General features: G+C 41.8%; 3 protein-coding genes across 5 annotated transcripts; 2 read left to right on the top strand and 1 right to left on the bottom strand.

Moving 5' to 3' along the window:
- Positions 1-4783: 4783 nt before the first annotated feature.
- On the bottom strand, positions 4784-6230 carry LOC311032884 (stonustoxin subunit beta-like). The gene is made up of 5 exons (XM_084039956.1): positions 6114-6230; positions 5889-5921; positions 5723-5785; positions 5514-5656; positions 4784-5435 (listed from the first exon to the last, which is right to left on the bottom strand). The coding sequence occupies exons 1-5, from the start codon at positions 6163-6165 to the stop codon at positions 5007-5009; spliced, it is 720 nt and encodes a 239-aa protein (XP_083896082.1). The 5' UTR covers positions 6166-6230; the 3' UTR covers positions 4784-5006.
- Positions 6231-6605: 375 nt separating this feature from the next.
- LOC311032883 (stonustoxin subunit beta-like) lies at positions 6606-13517 on the top strand. Its single transcript, XM_084039955.1, has 6 exons — positions 6606-6653; positions 9069-9213; positions 11203-11232; positions 11353-11415; positions 12075-12217; positions 12960-13517. Exons 1-6 carry the CDS (start codon positions 6621-6623, stop codon positions 13386-13388), a joined length of 843 nt encoding a protein of 280 aa, XP_083896081.1. The 5' UTR covers positions 6606-6620; the 3' UTR covers positions 13389-13517.
- Positions 13518-16472: 2955 nt separating this feature from the next.
- LOC311032747 (stonustoxin subunit beta-like) lies at positions 16473-18247 on the top strand. 3 transcript variants are annotated; one of them, XM_084039744.1, is made up of 5 exons: positions 16491-16622; positions 17074-17115; positions 17197-17259; positions 17344-17483; positions 17569-18247. In XM_084039744.1, the coding sequence occupies exons 1-5, from the start codon at positions 16520-16522 to the stop codon at positions 17977-17979; spliced, it is 759 nt and encodes a 252-aa protein (XP_083895870.1). In that variant the 5' UTR covers positions 16491-16519; the 3' UTR covers positions 17980-18247. The 3 variants fall into 3 exon arrangements, with proteins under 3 accessions (XP_083895872.1, XP_083895870.1, XP_083895871.1); XM_084039745.1 differs by lacking the exon at positions 17074-17115; XM_084039746.1 differs by lacking the exons at positions 17074-17115; positions 17197-17259 and having other exon boundaries at positions 16473-16622.
- The last annotated feature ends 1303 nt before the right edge of the window (positions 18248-19550 follow it).

Here is a 19550-nt window from a genome sequence, read left to right as displayed (position 1 = left end):
TGGTGTTGCCATAGATTTACATTACAAGTATACAAACACATGAACACCCTGCCATGACTAACGGGATATTCCACCACATCTACATTTAATGTTTAATATTTAAATTGGATTTTCTCCTTGAAATGTATTTATAATTGACACCAATATGTTAACAGCACACAACTGATGAGCCAAACAGCCACTTGGAGCTTATGTTAAAGTGTTGTAATAATTTGAAATAGCTCTCATATTCCTCTTTCAATTACATGTTATGTGGGTTTTTTTTCCCACCTGACTTAGTCCTGTTTTTCTCAGACGTGTCGCAGCATTTTATGCAAATCATATACTGTAAAATTTACACAATTTATCTCTTTCTTTTTTTTTTAAAGCACAGTTTCTGGTTGTGGTCCTCAGTAAAGTTGTCCTTAACGAATGGATGACACCATGGCTCCATCTTGTGGAAATATCAGGAGGTTCAAGTTTGATTTAGTCAGGAAAAATTTTACTTTCATAAATAATACAAATTTAAAGTGGGCATAACACCATTGCACTTAATATCAAACAGAATTTTTTTTTTTTTTAAATTACATTTTAACTTGTTTTTGTTCGTCAAACCGAATGCAAGTTAAAACCAACAAATCATCACAACAGGGTTAGATATCCAGTGAAACACCTAAATCAAATTCATAAAATTCATATGTTAAGGTTTTTTCTGCAGTTTATGTCTCTTCCAGACTCCAAAATGAATGATAAACTATCTACACCTACAGTATACTCTGCGGTGCGTCTCTGGGCTGTAACCATAGGGGTCACACTGCAGCCAGCTATAATAACTCTGACACTAACAGCTGATTTTAGCAGTGGAGAGATCCAGAAGTAAAGTAATATCATGTATCTTCAGTTGTGTCCTTTTTATGTAACACATTCAGATTCATATCCTTCCACTTCAACTTTTGGAAAACGGATTTATGTTCACGTCAAAACAAATAATAGCACATATGCATGTTTTATGTGTCTTATTCGAATGGAAAGAGTTTTATATTCACATCATAAAGTAGCTATGCATGTATCAAACACGTGACTGACACAGTTTCTATAACATAGTCACTCGGTTCTGTAGTTACTTATTAAAACAAATATTTCATTTTACAGCACAGCTTAAAGGTGCAATGTGTAAGATTGATTGATTAATTTCACATCCAGGGAGGGTGTCATAGTCGACTTCTTTATGGGTGAGAATTGCAATTCTGCAATTTTGGCAAAGATCTCCTATCTCAGATTATAAATAAATGCTGTTTAAAATTTCTATTGTATATTGGCTGCCATCTGTTTGAGTTAAGCTGCATGCAACCAAGAGCACCTGAGTGGACACCATCTCACTATCTGTAGCACAATCAGTTTGCACAAACCGAATTGCAGCTTCAGTTATGCAACACTGGAAGCTACCTAAAGGTCATACCCCACTCAGAAGACTTTTCTATTGATTGAGGCCAGAAACTAATGTTTGTTTACTGAGATACTAAATCAAGTGAGAAGTTGGGTCATTTTCTTATAGACTTCCATGCAATCTCACTTCTTCTTGCAACCAGAGGAGACACCCCCTGGTGGCCAGTAGAGAAAATACACGTTTGAGTAACTTCCGCATTGGCTTTACTTTTCAGAACCGGAGGTTTGCCGCCTGGGGAAAACATGACTGCAACAACAAAGTAGGAAATGTCTTTATGTAACAAAGAAAACTCTTAAAATCTCAGTGAAATGGAAGTTAGAGCACATCTACAAGAGGGATTAGAATCAAACCCATCACGTTTGATTCTACCGCTTCAGGTGGAGGGGCTCAGAATGTAGTGAGATACAGAGGCATGCTGCCATGTCATTAAAAGATTAAAATTATATCTTAATATATATATTATATATACACTCAACACAAATATAAACCCAACACTTTTGTTTTTGCTCCCATTTTTCATGAGATGGACTTAAAGATCTCAAATTCATTCCAGATACACAATATTACCATTTCTCTCAAACATTGTTCACAAATCTCTCTAAATGTGTGATAGTGAGCACTTCTGCTTTGCTGAGATAATCCATCCCACCTGCACAGGTGTGCCACATCAAGATGCTGATCTGACATCATGATTAGTGCACAGGTGTACCTTATACTGCCCACAATAAAAGGCCACTCTGAAATGTGCAGTTTTGTCTCACAGCAAAATGCCACAGATGCCACAAGCATTGAGGGAGCGTGCAATTGGCATGCTGACAGCAGGAATGTCAACCAGATCTGTTGCTCGTGCATTGAATGTTCATTTCTCCACCATAAGCCGTCTCCAAAGGCGTTTCAGAGAATATGGCAGTACATCCAACCGGCCTCACAACCGCAGACCACGTGTAACCACACCAGCAGGTTCACCTCCAAGATCGTCTGAGACCAGCCACTCAGACAGCTGCTGAAACAATTGGTTTGCATAACCAAACAATTTCTGCACAAACTGTCAGAAACCGTCTCAGGGAAGCTCAACTGCATGCTCGTCGTCCTCATCGGGGTCTTGACCTGACTCCAGCTCGTCGCCGTAACAGACTTGAGTGGGCAAATGCTCACATTCGATGGCGTCTGGCACGTTGGAGAGGTGTTCTCTTCACGGATGAATCTCGGTTTACATTGTTCAGGGCAGATGGCAGACAGCGTGTGTGGCGTCGTGTGGGTGAGCGCTTTGCTGATGTCAATGTTGTGGATCGAGTGGCCCATGGTGGTGGTGGGGTTATGGTATGGGCAGGCATCTGTTATGGACGAAGAACACAGGTGCATTTTATTGATGGCATTTTGAATGCACAGAGATACCGTGATGAGATCCTGAGGCCCATTGTTGTGCCATACATCCATGAACATCACCTCATGTTTCAGCAAGATAATGCACGGCCCCATGTTGCAAGGATCTGTACACAATTCTTGGAAGCTGAAAATGTCCCAGTTCTTGCATGGCCAGCATACTTACCGGACATGTCACCCATTGAGCATGTTTGGGATGTGCTTGACCGGCGTACCAGTTCCCACTAATATCCAGCAACTTCGCACAGCCTTTTAAGAGGAGTGGACCAACATTCCACAGGCCACAATTGACAATCTGATAAACTCTATGCGAAGAAGATGTGTTGCACTGCATGAGGCAAATGGTGGTCACACCAGATACTGACTGGTTCTGAGTCCCCAGAGCCCCAATAAAGCAAAAAAATGCACATTTCAGGGTGGCCTTTTATTGTGGACAGTCTAAGGCACACCACTAATCATGATGTCAGATCAGCATCTTGATGTGGCACACCTGTGAGGTGGGATGGATTATCTCAGCAAAGCAGAAGTGCTCACTATCACACATTTAGACAGATTTGTGAACAATGTTTGAGAGAAATGGTAATATTGTGTATCTGGAATTAATTTTAGATCTTTAAGTCCATCTCATGAAAAATGGGAGCAAAAACAAAAGTGTTGCGTTTATATTTTTGTTGAGTGTACATTTTGTGTGTGTGTGTGTGTGTGTGTGTATATATATTACACACACAATATACCAGTAGAGGACATTATCATCCAATCACAATCGACGTTCTACTCGCCCAAATTCGACAGCTAAGCAAATCCACGGTGTTGAGCTGCTTGTTGTCATGCTGTTAACCGTCGCTAGGGGGAGTCAAAGACGAGGTTTTCATTTACCCAGATGAGTGTGGCTCATATCTCAAGTAAAGGACTACAGACTGTCAGGGAAGTGGCTCTCCAACAATGAATAAAAAGACAGATAAATAAATGCATGGAAGACACAATATGAATTATAGGATGGTATTTTTACAGTGATTTTTTTTATTTTTGCTGTTTTGTTGGAAGTTAAGCTTGAGCTGAAATCTTCACAAGCCTGAAAACCCCCGTGATTATAAAAACCCATACACATTAGTATGGTTTCTGAAAAAAACAAAATAATACAATATAGAAATCATGCTTGAGTATTATGAAGAAAATCTAAATAATGTGAACAAGCTGTTAACAGTGTCTTCTGCGCTGTGTTTTTTTTGTGTTTATGTGCTGTATGTTGGCTGTTAATTCCACTGAGACTTTGAGGCTATGACGAGGTGTAACAGCTTGGTAAGTATTTTTTACTGCTCCAGTTTAGCTGTAATATGATGAAGGAAAAAAAACAAGTCTTTTTTTCTATCAATGAACTCTGCATTGAGTTTACTCCTGCATCCGCCCTTTTAACATTTCATCAACTCTCCCCCTTGCTTGCTCACTGGCATTATGTGCATGCTCAAATATGATCTTGTTTAATGCTTCACAGGATCTGCTTTCCTGTCACCAGTCTAATCCTCCGGACCCCCTGCTCAGTGTTAACAGGGGAGGGCGAAGAATGAAAGATCCAGAGCAGCTGAAGGTATGGTGCTGTTTGAATGCTTCACATGACAGTGATGGATTCTCTTTCCTGTGATGTAAGCCTGTATTTATAAATCATGACTTATCGCCTGACAATTATACCACAAAGCGATGCAAGCTTTGCTTTGTTTGCCCTCTCTTAAAAATATGTATGGCATTAAATACTTTTTGATATGTTTGGTTGATATTGCAACAAAAAATACTTTGAGATGTGCTAATTTGTATGCATATGTATACAAAAGTTAAATAATATACATTTGATCTTATATTCCTTGATGTTAGTAGAGTGCAATAATGATTCACACCTTTTTTAATGCATAATATTTATTGTGTTTATTTAATTAAAGTCACACAAAATATATATTTTTTACTTACAAAGTGCTACAATGCTTTATGCTTTAAATATTGATTTGGTTTTCACAAAATTCACATCTTACTGACACACATGATACACAAACACTTTTGCAGCTTCTATATACAGAGCTTTTCATTTAGGAAGAGGCATTATTCTAAAATATACGCTGCAGATAAATATCTTTTAAAACATAGATATGTATTATAAATGAAGATTAAATGGAAATGTAAGGAAAAGGAAAAACACACACTCTTGACTTCATTCCTCTGGTTTAACTAGGGAACATGAGGACTTTTGTCCCATCCAGAAACCTGGCAGCATCCTCCCCTTGAAAGGCCTCTTGATCTGCTGCAACAGTCTGATCTCCATTCTGGCTTCGCTCCCGTCTCCCTCCTTCGCTTCTTCTACTGCATAAAAATTGATGACTCCGGCTGGTTGGTCGAGGTATATCCCGATGGTGGAGCACTGGGGAATATCCCAGATTTCTGTGTTGATGCCATTGGACCACACCTGGTAGTGTGATCCACCCCACCCGAGACCCCAGGACTGTTCATTCTCGCCCAGCCCACATTGTCCGTCGCTTCCCCTCCTCCCAGCCTGCTCGTAGGCGACTCCGATGACCACCCATCCTGAATATTTCACCTCCCAGTATGCACGGAAGCCCGAGATGCCTTCTTTGCAAAGAACCTTGAAGAGCAAAGAAGAGTGAGCATATAGGAAGCAGTATTGCATGTTTGGAAAGGATTTGTCTTGATTAAAACCTACCTGAGGGACATGCTCATATCTCTCCAGCCTGTCGAGAACCGGACAAGTGACATCATCAGTCATGCGTGACACCTTGGATCCCCCCTCTGTGATCCACAGCATCTTATTGGCCGTCTTGTCGTCCAGGGAAAGGTTGATCCAGTCTGTGGGGATGTGCAGGGTCAGAAGGAGAAACTACATGCATGGAGTTTTCGAACGACTGCTCTTACGTTTCAGGAGATCGGCTCTGCATGAAGGCTCAGGGATGTCTGGCTCGTAGTCTGGGATCTTTTCTGAACAATGAGAAGAGTTACATCGCTGGTGTGAGATGATAATCGGATGATGCGGTTACAAGCAGAAGCGGAGGCATTGTCTTCAACGGCCCTGAGATCTTACCTCTGGGAGAAGCCAGACTTTTAGATTGTGAGCCTGTAAGTATAAAACAAATATACTTGTGTCAAAGAATGAAAACTTCACACTAACGACATGCAAAAACTGCCCTGAAAGTCTTGTCAAAGTAACTCAAAGTTCTAATCTCTAAAACAAACTCTTATCCAGCAGCATTCTGGCTCCACTCCAGATAAACTTCTCCTGGTTGATGAAACTGCAGAGTTCACTCACCACGTCTGCTGCTCGCCAGCATGACTCTGTTATTGGGAGCTCTGGTCGGCATCTTTATCGCTTCTTGCAGTGTCGAGGTTTTTCTTTAATGTCGGCGTCTGTCAGCGGCGTTCTGCTGCAGCGATGCAAACGCCTTCTTTATATACTCCCAGGAAAGGGGGTAGGCCCCTGAGGGTTTTGTGGGGGCCCCTTCTGTGCTCCAAGATAAGTTTTGGTAAGGTATGTCGTGATAATGAGCTCACTAATGGGCGTGCCGAGTAGCCTGCCAAACCAGGAATATTCAGGTCAGCGCCAACACATGACCCGCTGACCCATATATGTCTGAGGAGTTCTAAATTACTTACAATTACCCTGTCATCTCATTGTCACCATGCACACATCTTGGTAGTTGATACCCAAAGCGGGAATGAGGTCGGCTCACGCAAGACTGGAGGAACGGCTTCACGCCACTTAGAGACTGTTGGTGATGGAGAGAAGAGAGCTGGGAGATGAGACCTGGTTCAACGGATGTTTTATCTGGAAGAAGAAGTTCATCTCATGGTAAGTCTGTACACTCCAAGGTAAGGACATGTAGTTTTACAAATGTACCTGATTTTGACCTGTTTATTTATTTGTTCTATTTGAATCCTTATTGATACTATAGGATTCAAGTGTTCCCTTAGCATATCAACATACTGTAATCCACATCATATTTTGTTCTGTAGGCATTCACTGTGCTTGAAGAAGGGAATCCGTCATTTATAAGCAGCCCTTGAACTGTATATTTGCACATTGCACTATATCCTTTATATCCTTAATATCTAAGAATTGCTGCTAAACTGCACAGACTGACTAATACTTTTTTTTCTTTTGTACATATTTTTTATACATTCATACCTTCGGTTTTTAGTATATATTTGTATTCTTTATTTTGTATTTGAGGTCACTGTGTGAAGAGAAACTGCAAAATATGGATTTCCTGTTTCTACTGTGTGTGTGACAATAAAAAAAATCTTGAATCAACGTTTATTAATTGGTCACCTTGTCCCAAAGACGGTTTGATTTAAATATCAATAAGAACCCAATGAATAACTGATAACTGGTGTATTTTTTACTCATATTTGGCTTTGATTTCTGCGTTATAACCATTTAGAAGAACCACCAGGATATAATTGATAAAAAAAAAAAGATAATCCCACCCTTATTAAAGATAATCAGAGCTCTAGATGCTCTGCAAGGCTAAAAGCTGAAGTCATGACCCTGACCTGGGCTATATGGGAGTGAGCACTTGTTGGCCAGCAGTGTTTTGAGAGCCCGTTGCCCCGGGTTTCTGATTGTTCCGTGAGAGGAGATTGGAGGGGAACTCATAAAGCCACACTCAAACCTGTCACCCACAATCCCCTCTCATTTATTTTCAATAAATCCCGCTGGGCATTCTGGGACGGTTCTGTCACTATAGCTCCTGGTATTTACTGTTCGGTACGTCATGTTGCACCTCAATCACTGCCCTCAGTCAGTCATCTGCTTGGGCAGGCAGGAACACAAGAAGGACGGGGCAGCCTTGACTCGAGGTTTTGGCAGGGTGCCGGGGCCGTAAACACCTAGGACATGCAGCTCCACAGCGGGCGCATATCCCAGGGTTTATATGGCCAGTGACAGACTTTTTGTTTTAACCCAGTCCGTGCACATTAAGGCACTTGTGATGGAAAGTGGCAGATGTGATAATGGAGGTCGAGTGTGCTGCGCTCGGTATGGTGAACCGAGGTGCTTCCAGTCAGACTTCCAGGACATACTGGGTTTTATTTGTCTGTATTTGGATTGGTTTGCTGCATATGTGGGAATATCAGTCAGTTTAGGTGAGTTTTTCATTATGCATTGATTTTCAAATGAGTTCAGGTCTGAGATGAACTTCAAAAAGCTGCTAAATGTAAGTAATATTATATTCTCTTTAAATATTTGAATAGGTTCAAAGTTTGTATTTGAATGTGATCTCTTAATGTTACTGTAAGGAAAGTTTAACTGGTTATGCATTTTAATATGGTCGGATTCAGGCAAAATCAGATAAAATCCTGCAGGTTCGACAGAAACTCCTTCAGGTCAGACTGCGTGGGGCCTCCAGCAGCAACCATCCCACCACGGACAGACCCAGATCCGTCTTCACTGCCAGCCTTTGACCTGGTGGGAGCTGAAGAGCTCCAGGTGCAGAGTTTTCCTTGCTGCTCTGCCCGTCCATGCTGGGAGCCGACACCAAACTGCTGGAGGCCCAGGCCACATTGCTGGGCTCTCTAAAGAGAACGGAGGAAGGGGGAGCACCAGAACCAGGACTACACAAGGCGGACTATCAGGCCCTGCTGCCATAAAATCAGGGGTTGTCTAAAGGGAATCAGGTCCCTGGAAACACTACCGCTTTTGTCCACAGGGACCGCCAAAATCAACGCAAAAATATAGTAAGTTGAAGTAAGTCTTCTTTCTTCGATTTCTAACACAAGAAACCTTTAAATATGTTGCTGCAAGTGAAGTATAATACTTCATCACATATACACTGATAATACTCGAATATAGAATAAAGTTGCGTGTGAGTACATCGTAAATTGGCACCCGCTGGACTCCAAACGGCCCGATGTCAAACACCAGTAACTCATGAAGGTTTAAATCTTCCCAGTTGCTTACCAGGAAGTGCGTGTGTGTGTGTGTGTTTGCATTCACCCCATCCACCATCAACGCTGTCACTGTGCAATGTGGCGAGGTCAGTGGTGGTGATGTAAAGTGATGGAGGGGTGTGGTTTACTTGGTACGAGGGGGGTGTCCTGTACTCCAGACTTCCAACCATACATCTAACCTTTTTAAGGAAAAACATACAAACAGCTCCAGTTACAAGCCTCCTTCCTCCCCCCCTCCTTTCTGTTTGGAAGTTTGATCTCACGCTCATGTCCACGCCACCCGCTCTCATTCCTTCACCTCTGTCCTGCATTAAAGGTATATAAGAGTGGCATTAAGTTGTCACCCAGTGGAGTCAACAGAGAAACCGGTGACATCAGGACTCACTGCAGCAGCTTAACAGCCGGTAGCACGATGCCAGCCACCAACAGAATCATTTCTGACACCCGGATGTCAGATAAAGGTGAACTTTATTTTTTTTATCAACATTATTCTGTTTAAATACAGGGCATTTTAATGTAAAACTTTGTTTTTTCCATGCGTGAACACATAAATCTAAATGTTTGAGGCTATCGTACGGTTCACTGTCAAATTAAGTAGTAGTAATATTGCAGCATATACTAGCTGGTGCATCAAACACACGCGCACACAAAAGTCATTACGCTTTAAATGTACCGATTCAATAACCCCAGCCGGTCTGTGTCTGCAGCAGTTTTTTCTTTTATGATCCTCTGAGGCAGATCCTGAGTGAAGGGGTCACTAGAGTTAATGTCTCTGCGGAAAGCGTAATAATTCTTCGGACGATTTCATGCTTGTCGTTGCGAGGAACCCGTAATGATCTTACCGCCTGGCAGCGAGGGTCCGCATGTGTCAACATCATCTGCGTTAAAAAAGATTTAACATGCTGTGCGTATTAAGATGCCGTAAATGTGTCTGGGAAATGGGTGACATTCAGCGGGATTGTAGCTCATTGATGTGCCAGCCTCTATAGACTGGATTCTCATGACAACAAGGAAAACAGACTCTTTTGGACCGGTTACATAACTGGCAGTAGCTGTTTTTAACATTGTTGGCTAAGGAATCCAGCATCCGATGAAATTGTAGTCCTAAAATTACTACACACATTTTAACAATATGACCATTGAAACAGATGCAGTGAGGAGATTTGAATCGGAGACATTCACTAAGATCTCGTCACCCGACTAATGAGCCCCCCACAGATGGCCACAGAGGGGGGCCCGAGGCGCCTTCTGACCTTTTTTAATGTTTTGTATGGTTATGTTGTAACAAGGCCAGACAAAGTAGTTATTTTTATCACCTTGTGCTATATCCAGACAGTTGGCTTAACATTCTAACGTGATCTCTCCGGGGGCCTCCCGTCAACCGAGAGATAACCACCGGCTCATCTAGACGTGGCGCGCATACTGCGCGGCGTAAAAATAACCGTTAGATTTTAAAAATGCGCGCAAACGATGACAAGTAGACGAATGTGGAGCTTCACCTTGACCTCTTTTGGCTAATCTATCGCTACTACGCAAAACCTGCAATGTTCTCCGAACATCCGCCCCTCTTTCCCATTTTATTCTGAGTTGCCGATCTTTCCGTAGCGTTCTGAGCCGATGTCGATGTGTGAATGAAAAAAAAAGTGATGCTATGTCTTGTTGATATAAATACAACGCATCACCTACGTTAGTTGACGCTGACATCTTAATTCTGTGGGGATTGGGTGTCTCCTCTATTTAATCTCCATCCTTAACAACAAACTGGCGAGTGACTGCTTACACGAGTGTTGGTTACAAAACTGGCACCGAGGCCGCGCTCGTTATGCGACTGTAATTTGTCACTCATTACTTCAAGGAAAGTTATGACACAATACTGCCGCCTGCGATCGAGTTTAATTTGAATTCTAAATGCTAGCAGACTTAATTATTTTCTGTCTGTGTTATAAGCTCTTTTTATTATTAAGTTGAGGGGATGAAGAGTGTGTTACGACTCATTATCTTCACATTAGCGCCATCTGAAAACGGCTGCTTTTCATCCGGGAAGTGAAAATGCAATTTGTCGCGTTTTGGATGCCCTTACTCGACTCCCCTGGATGTTATTTATCTCAATGAACAAATGTTGGCTCTCATCCCCCCCAATGTATCTGATGTGCGTGAGAATATCATGTTACTTTTTTATAGTCAGCGGGCACAGCATGAAGCCAACAGCAGAAGCCCCCCCCTGGCATGAATCAACCACTGCTCCAGGAAGCATGCGGTTTGCTGATGTGATGATCTGACCGAGGCTAATTTTACACCATTTTGCACTTCATCATCACCTGTTGAGACACACCTGACCCAAACCTCTGCCTATTAGTATTTACAACAGCTGAGTATGTTGCTCTTAATATAGGTTGCTCTGGTGAAAACAAATTCTTGTTTTTGGTTATTAATTTATATTTTAACCGCAGATAAATCCAAAGCTGGAAAAGCACCCAAAGGTAAGCCAGTCGCCTTGTCAAAGGCTTTCGCTTGCTTCTGCGCATGCAGATTACAAATCTCATCCGTCTCCAGTTCCCCTGACCTTGTCTGAACTTGTTGTTCTGTCACTCCGTCCCCAGAGACCATCCCAGCCTACGAGCCAAATATGTCTGAACCAAAGTGCAGAGCTGATCTCATCAAACGTAAGATTCTTATTCTTTTATCCTCTTTTTTTCATCCTTAAAGACACTTGTATTTCAGGTTACTACTAGGACAGATGTTAACACGATTTATTGCTCAAAGAACACTTCAGTTTTCTAGCCTGTGCTGCGGCAGCTCTCCTCACGCTCTCTCTGAAACAATTTGAGCTCCTGCCCCTCCCTCCCAAAAAGCCCAGTATGCTCTGATTAGTCAGCTGGCCCACTCTTGATCAACTGCTTAGTGTGTTAGTCAGAAATGTCATGCCCCTTGCCATAACTGGATAACAGAAGTTGTACTGCTGAGGAAAAGTGATAAAATATAAATCCACACAAAAGGAAATGTCTGTTTGCACAGCAGGAAACGTCTTTTCAACACGGCGACTCCACACTCAGCTCACTCTCTTGGTGGCTTTGTTTAAGAGGCTCAGCAGATATTATGCAAATGTGTTAGTTGGTGACATCATGGAAGAAAATGCAAGATTTCAATTGAGAGAGTTTCAAGCAATTTGGAAACAGGGTTTCTGTGGGGGGGCATGGACTTTAGGCTGTGCAGCTCTGGAGACCGTTTGCATGAAGAACTATATAATACAATAAAGAATAATAAGTCATCTTTAAACAATTTGATCCAACCATTGTTTCTTTGTGGGGGACGGGGTTTCCAGATTGGTTCAACATTTCTCTGGACGACAAGACAGCCAATAAGATGCTGTGGATCAGATCGGATGGTGCTAAGGTGGCTCGTATGACCGACGATGTCACATGTCCCGTCTTGGATCGACCAGAGCGATATGAGTATTCTCCACAGGTGCAGTGTGAAGACGCCGTTACATGAATTTGGTGTGAAAGCAGCGTTACTTTTCTTATTCATACCTTTTAATACTTCCAGAAATCCTTTTCTCACTCAAATAAAAGGGTGAACGATAACACTTGACACAAATGAATGCATTTTCAACTGCTTTACTTATTCATACATGCACTATTGAAACTTTTTAAGATTTAAAATGTCTTTGAATAGGATGGATTGATATTGAAGTGATTTACGAGTTACGTTTTTGTTTTGAGTTACATACTGCTTCAACTAGTGGGAACTAGTTGAAGCAGTATGACAGGTGCGCCTCATCTTGAAACGTTATGCAATATCCTGTCTAACTGAGGGGTCGCCACGGCAACCCGTCATTGCTGAGACAACAGTTCGAGGTGGACAGCAGCAGAAAAGTGTTCAACTTGGTCCCATTACAACTATGTTCACATGTCATTAATCATTTTTTATAATCCATGCAGAATTCTTGAGAAACTCCCTTTCTAATTTCTCTTAAAGTTCAATACAACTTGAAAGGAGATGAGAATGTGATGAAATTGAGAGATTACTTTGACGGTGCCATGAACCAGCGGGATGTTCCCCCGTGTTTATTTAAATCCCGACGACGCTGGTTTGGCTTTCAGGGAAATTGATGCTGCTCTAAATTCTCTGCAGTGGCAGCAGTAATAAATCAGGTTATGTTGGATTGCCTCTAAATGACATGTCGTCCCCATCCATGTTCCAAAAGGTTCTCTGCAAAGAAGGCATCCTGGGCTTCCGAGCCTACTGGGAAGTGGAGTACGCGGGCTGGGTGGTGATTGGGGCCGCGTACGAAAACGCAGGGAGGAGGAACGGCGACGGATTCTGTGGCCTGGGTGAAAACGAGGAGTCCTGGTGTCTCGGCTGGAGCGGCTCCAACTATCACGCCTGGCACAAAGGCCGTAATTTAGAGATCATGGAGATTCCTAAATACTCCACAATTGGCGTGTACCTTGACCAGCCTGCCGGTATCCTAAATTTCTATGGTGTGGAGGAGGTGAAGGAAGGGGAGGAGAGCACAGGAGAAAGGGAGGCTCATCTTTTACACCGGGTTAAGAGCACCTTTGAGGAGAAAATGATACCAGGCTTCTGGCTGGGGCCGCAGTCACACTGTCTGGTCGTAAAGAAAGAGGAATAAAGGGCTGAATCAACATTATATCAATATCTAAAAGGCAGCGATTTGAAGCAGAACTGTTACTGAGAGAGGAGCGGAACTATCACGTCCTTTCATTGTAAAGCTACACTTATGGCTCAAAATGACTGGATCAACACGCTAATATTTGTCTTCCGTAAACTTGCATGAACCCTGTGCACTTTACATCGTAAGTGAAAAATTAGCACACAACGTATTCCTTATTAACAGTGGCAGACTTAGTACAAAGTACTTAGGTTTTTACATTTTCATGAAGGCAACGATGTACTCAGGTCAGAGGTCGGCCAATTAATCTAGATCACCGTTAAGCATAGAGGCCCCATACACATACAATAATGAGGGCCACTTTTTTATTTTTATTTATAGAAATTCCACTCCATGGAACAAAACCTTCAACCTGTTAGTCTGGTGATGGGTTAGAACTTAACTTCACTTAACTGAACTAAACCTTTGAAAAATGGAAAATGGCTCATTTGACAGCAAGCAGACAAATGATATTCATGTCCTGTCTGACCCGTTTTCAGTTTATTTCTGCCCCAAAAAGTAATCTCAAATGCAACTCTATAAGCTCTCATCGGCTTTTACTCAAAATGATCGTTATGACCTTTGACCTTTTGCCCTTATACAGACTTTCCTCAAACCACCGGACCACTCAAGGTTTATACTGATATATTTATATGTATTTTTATTCCTCCGTTTTGTTTGCTAATGTATAGAGTTACCCGGTTTGTGATGTATGCAGAATGTAAAGTTTAAATAAAACAGTCACAATCACTGATTGAGGCACCTTTTTGTTCTGGTTTGTTAATCTGAATATCACGTGAGTGTCGGCAAAATATGCGAGAATCTGTGCTGCATATCCACTGGATTTATTTATTTTTTGTCATGAATTAAATGTTGGAAATTATACCGACAGTGTTGGGAGTAACGCGTTACAAAAGTAATGCATTACTGTAATGCATTACATTTTGCTGTAACGCGGTAATGTAAGGCATTACAAAAAAAAATCTCAAATCTCAGTAACGCGCGTTACAATGCATTTTAAACCCGAAATCAATTGACTCTACATTCGCGATCGCGAGATGGGCATACGCTCCACTTTTGGAAAAGTGTGAAAGCCGGCCCGTGTAACTCTTACACTATGTTAATTAAGCGCTGTTGTTAGCAGGCTCCATGAGCTGGACACCGACTCACAGAGCGGATCCCGGTCGGTCAGAGCGCAGCCGACCCGGCACACCGAGGATCAACAGCTGAGGGGCGGCGGCGAAGAGGCGGAGGCTCCGATTCTCCCCGTCGGTTTTGAACCGCTTTTATGTCCGCGTCATAACGCTTTTGGTGCGTGTTTAAAACAGTAGGTTTACTTCAAAACGTGAGCGTCAGACGCTGTCAGAGCGTTAATGAACAGTGTTTTAGAGCTCCCCTAAATGTCTCAGGTAGGCTTTCAGGTAATTTCGCAGCATAACAAAGTGCCTTCCGGGTCATTAAAAAAGACGTACGGCAAATCTGAAATGAAAAATTATGAGGGTGTGTGTGAGAGCGTTTTAGTAGTGTGTATGAGAGTGTTTTAGTAGTGTGTGTGAGAGCGTTTTAGTAGTGTGTGTGAGAGCGTTTTAATTGTATGTATGAGAGCGTTTTAGTAGTGTGTGTGAGAGCGTTTTAGTAGTGTGTATGAGAGCGTTTCAATAGTGTGTGTGAGAGCGTTTTAGTAGTGTGTGTGAGAGAGTTTTACTTGTATGTATGAGAGCGTTTTAGTAGTGTGTGTGAGAGCTTTTTACTTGTATGTATGAGAGCGTTTTAGTAGTGTGTGAGAGCTTTTTACTTGTATGTATGAGAGCGTTTTAGTAGTGTGTATGAGAGCGTTTCAGTAATGTGTGTGAGAGCGTTTCAGTAGTGTGTGTGAGAGCGTTTCAGTAGTGTGTGTGAGCAAATACTTTTTTAGTTGTTTATGTGAGAGTGTTTCAGTAGTGTATACGAGAGCATTTCACATGTGTGTGTGAGAGGTAATTCTGAATTATGTCCCAGACGGCCCCTCATAAAAAATGGCCCTGTTATTTCATCCCCGAATCCCATTCATGAACACAATATCTAATATCAGTTAACGAGTCGTTTTCCGTTTCTCGTTTTCCGTTTTTACGAATAACGGGATATGAGTCATTTTCCGTTTTTCGTTCTTTTATTTTGAAGCGAAAAACATCACCTCCTGCTGTGTAATGAGCTGCATTGAACACAAGAAGATCTATTGAGAACAAAAATCCATATTTCCTTTTATTTTGGCGAAAAGTAATGCAAAAGTAATGTAAAAGTAGTGTAATGCCTTACAATTCAAAGACAGTAATATTGTAATGTAACTAATTACTTTGAAATGACAGTAACAAGTAATAAATAATGCATTACGCTTTTGAAGTAACTTGCCCAACACTGTATACCGATAATAGACCAGTTTCACAGCTGCCATTTGCAGGGAAAAGACATGTAAAATGAGCCGGCACATGTGCATGACATGCGCTGGCTCCCTGCAATGATGGGACCATATTTCATCTTTATCACACATGTTAAAATGGCTGCTGTGAAGGGCCTATAGAGTGATGTTTATCGTGGTGTGGGAGCTCACTTTTCCAGGCCCTTGAAGTGACCTTTTAGCATTCTACGTAGACAGTCGACGTCAAATTGGAATTGACAAAAACAAACAAATCCTGACACTCTTGATGCAGGGCCTGTTAACTCTGACTCTCAACATCGATGGATTACTTGGGCCGCGGGTCGGTCACATACTATAACCTATGGTGACTAGTTGGACTGCGGTGCCTTCATTTACGTGGGCCCCCTTCCACCCGTGTTGACAACAGTTTCCGATCTTGCTTTCGCTCATGTTCTCAACCATCTTGCTTTTCTGAACTGACTCCTACACTTTCCCGGGTGTCAAATGTCTGCTTGCCTCTCTTATATCCATAAGTCAAAGTCAAGTGCGCACACCCACTTGACCCCGCTGCCGAGCAACCGTCCACCTGACCTCAACTCCTCTTTCAAACACTTCCCGAGGCCCCTCTACGTCATCTTTACTGAGGGTATAAAAGCCAAGTGGATGACAAAAACACTGCACTTTTACTTTTGGATGAATGAAAAGCAGTTTGAAGCTTCTGGACATGGATTATCAGCAACACCTCAAGATGCTTGCAAGGCCCAATTCTGCAATAAACCTCTCAGAGACCAAGAAAGCAGGTAAAATGTGTTTTGTTCTCTTCTATTTACATCGTCGCCGACACATACGTGTGAGTGCTGCATCATTTCTGTCCTTTGAATACAATAAGTTTGCATTGGTGTCCAGAATAGATGTTCAGTATGATATTTAGAGTTAAAACTCAATCATCAAAGAACTAGAATATAAGGGATGGTTATACCTTCTGCCACTGCAGGGATCTTAATGACAAATACAAATATACACAAATGAAAATGACTCAGAACCAATAGTAGACTACAGTTGTCAGACTTGCAAAGCGTCAGTTATATTATAATTGGTCTCTAAAGTTTCTGTGCACCTTATATTCCATACTCTTTGAGAAATCCCAACATGATTCTAAAAAAAGTTTAGAGTTTCATGTCACCTTCTAGAGTGTTTTCATGCGTCTATTCACATCCTCGCAATTTAACCTTTTAACCTTTAACCTTTCAGGGAAGAAAATGAAATCAAAGAAGAAGGAGAAGACAAATGCAGGTAATGGACTCGATTGATGCATTCATATTCTTCATGTCGTGAGCATTAGTTTGTATTTAAGTCAATTTCCTCTCCTTACAGAAAAAGTTTCCGTGTACGTGCCGGACATCCCAGAGCCAAAACGCAGATCCGAGCTCATGAAGTGTACGAGCAGATTCTTTGAGGTCCCTTAAATTGTTTAATTCTCAGCAATATATCAGGATTTAATTGCGTTATGTTCTGCTGTAGACTGGATGCAGTTGTCTCTGGATGATAAGACGGCCAACAAGATGCTATGGATCTCCGACGGTGGGTCTACGGTGTCCCGTAGGACCGAGGAGGTTTGTCCTGTCCTGGATCGACCTGAGAGATACGAGTACTCTCCGCAGGTAAATCAGCACAGAACACAAATACAGTTACAGGCTTGCAAAGAAACAATTTTCATTTGTCTTCCGTTTTAATATTTCTCCAAAGGTGGTGTGCAAAGAGGGCATTTGGAACACAAGGGCTTACTGGGAGGTGGAGTACTCGGGATGGGTGGTAATCGGAGCCACCTATGAAGGAGCGGGAAGGAGGGCGAACGCCGGGCCTAGCGGCCTCGGAGAAAACGAGGAGTCCTGGGGTCTGTGTTGGTCGGGAACGTGTTACCAGATCTGGTTCAACGGTGTCGACAAAGACATACACGATATCCCATACAGCTCCACGATTGGAGTTTACATCGACCAGCCAGCGGGGATTATCAACTTTTATGTTGTGAGCGGAGATGGGGCGGAGAGGGAGGTCAGGCTGTTGCAAAACATTAAGACCACTCTTGAGAAAAAGATTCTTCCCGGTTTCTGGATGGGAATTCAATCTTCCTGCACGATACTGACCAAACAAGAATGAGGGAGAAATCAAATCTGTGTTGATGTCAATAGGTTGTGAGTGTTTAGTGTGGTACATATTCCTGTCATTCTTATTCAATACCGAAAACAGTTTTTAGTTACATTTAATCTATTTTGAGAAATATGCTTCTATTTTTCTGTACTACTTTTCGTCTGATACTCCTTAACTGTTGAACGTGAGTCTGGTTTTATTGCAATCAGATTAGATGTGTATGATTTGAATACGATATATATGAATGCCGAGTTTATTGTGACTTCATCAAATCTGAAATAAAGAATATATTTCTTTAAATCAATGCATGCATACCATTACTTTTTTATCTAAATGTGCTTCTCCTTGGTTTTACTGCATTTCACAATACGGTACAATACAAACAATCGAAAGAAAATATCTAAAAACATCATAGAAAATATACATAACATAGTCTCCATGCTGATTCAGTTGGTTCCATACAAAGGATTTCATGTATGATTTAAGACTGCAAAGATTTGTCACCATTCTCTAAGTTGAATACCTGAATTTGCAATTTTAGAGACGAAAGCGTCAACATTCAGTGAATTTCATGCAAATGTCCCACAGATGACCATTTCAAATGGAAAACAGGTGCTTGACCTCGTCTATGGCTTCTCATTTTGCCTGTCTGCAACTCAAACTGATTGCATTCAACCAGAATATGTTGCTCATCCCTTCTGGGGAGTTAAACTCGCCCCCTCTAGACTAAAGGAGCTCACTTTGATATGTGAGAAGCTCCAGCCTCAAGATCACATGCCGACTCTGACAGGTGGGCCTCCACTTCTGCTGCCTTCACACCTCAAGCATGAGCTTTACAGGACCTAAATGTGGGGCACACGGTCAAACACACAACTTTCACACTCGTGGAAGGGTGGTGAACCACTGCAATGGAAACCAGTATTTACTGCACTTTTAATGACTGTTGTTTCTGTCAATTACTCCACAATGAAGGTCAAGTCCAGTAATTATGGGCATGAGACAACGTGAAAATATAAAGGACATGCATAGAGACACATGATCCCTCATGCATAAGTCAGTCGAACACGGATAAAAATAACCTTCTTGATCTCGTGGATCAAGTAAGACTACTATGAATTTTTTTGTGTTATAAAATGAATTTGCAAGTAAAGTCAACTTAATTGTGTTACGTAGATAAAGCTCAGCTAGTATTTTACAATGATTTTAAGCCATATTTCTGAAAGTGTTGCATGAAAAGTTAATTGTTTATGACAATATATTAGGGCCACTTTAGGATAAAAAAAAAACTGTAGCTACTTGCTACACTGCAACTTTTTTTCTCTGAATATTGCCCACCTCTTTCGGCTCCGTTTTTTTTTCCCCTACATATGTCGTCGTATAGTCGTTTCAGACCACACCACACGTTTTTATTCATTTATTCAAGCTACTTAAAAAAGAAATGGGTACAATAACTGTGTACATGTATTGTTAGATGCAAATGAGAAATCTCTCTCCTCCTGCAGACTGATTGTGGTCTAAGACATTAGTCTGGACAGGGGCCTATTAAACCAGATTTGCAGGGGGGAGGGACATATAATAAA

Source organism: Eutrigla gurnardus (assembly GCF_963514095.1).
Source record: "Eutrigla gurnardus genome assembly, chromosome: 22".
Lineage (NCBI taxonomy): Eukaryota > Metazoa > Chordata > Actinopteri > Perciformes > Triglidae > Eutrigla > Eutrigla gurnardus.
The sequence above is the reverse complement of the archived record's forward strand: the minus strand, read 5'-3'. Positions and strand labels throughout refer to the sequence as shown.

What these genes read in the sequence shown, in the direction of transcription:
- LOC311032884 (XM_084039956.1), bottom strand. Translation starts at nt 6,165, where the DNA reads ATGCCGACCAGAGCTCCCAATAACAGAGTCATGCTGGCGAGCAGCAGA. An exon ending in AAGTCTGGCTTCTCCCAGAG is followed by an intron (nt 5,786 to 5,888) that starts GTAAGATCTCAG and finishes CTCATTGTTCAG; the next exon opens with AAAAGATCCCAGACTACGAG. An exon ending in GATATGAGCATGTCCCTCAG is followed by an intron (nt 5,436 to 5,513) that starts GTAGGTTTTAAT and finishes TTGCTCTTCAAG; the next exon opens with GTTCTTTGCAAAGAAGGCAT.
- LOC311032883 (XM_084039955.1), top strand. Translation starts at nt 6,621, where the DNA reads ATGTTTTATCTGGAAGAAGAAGTTCATCTCATG. An exon ending in AAGAAGAAGTTCATCTCATG is followed by an intron (nt 6,654 to 9,068) that starts GTAAGTCTGTAC and finishes CCTGCATTAAAG; the next exon opens with GTATATAAGAGTGGCATTAA. An exon ending in GATATGAGTATTCTCCACAG is followed by an intron (nt 12,218 to 12,959) that starts GTGCAGTGTGAA and finishes ATGTTCCAAAAG; the next exon opens with GTTCTCTGCAAAGAAGGCAT.
- LOC311032747 (XM_084039744.1), top strand. Translation starts at nt 16,520, where the DNA reads ATGAAAAGCAGTTTGAAGCTTCTGGACATGGATTATCAGCAACACCTC. An exon ending in CTCAGAGACCAAGAAAGCAG is followed by an intron (nt 16,623 to 17,073) that starts GTAAAATGTGTT and finishes TTAACCTTTCAG; the next exon opens with GGAAGAAAATGAAATCAAAG. An exon ending in CAGATCCGAGCTCATGAAGT is followed by an intron (nt 17,260 to 17,343) that starts GTACGAGCAGAT and finishes GTTCTGCTGTAG; the next exon opens with ACTGGATGCAGTTGTCTCTG.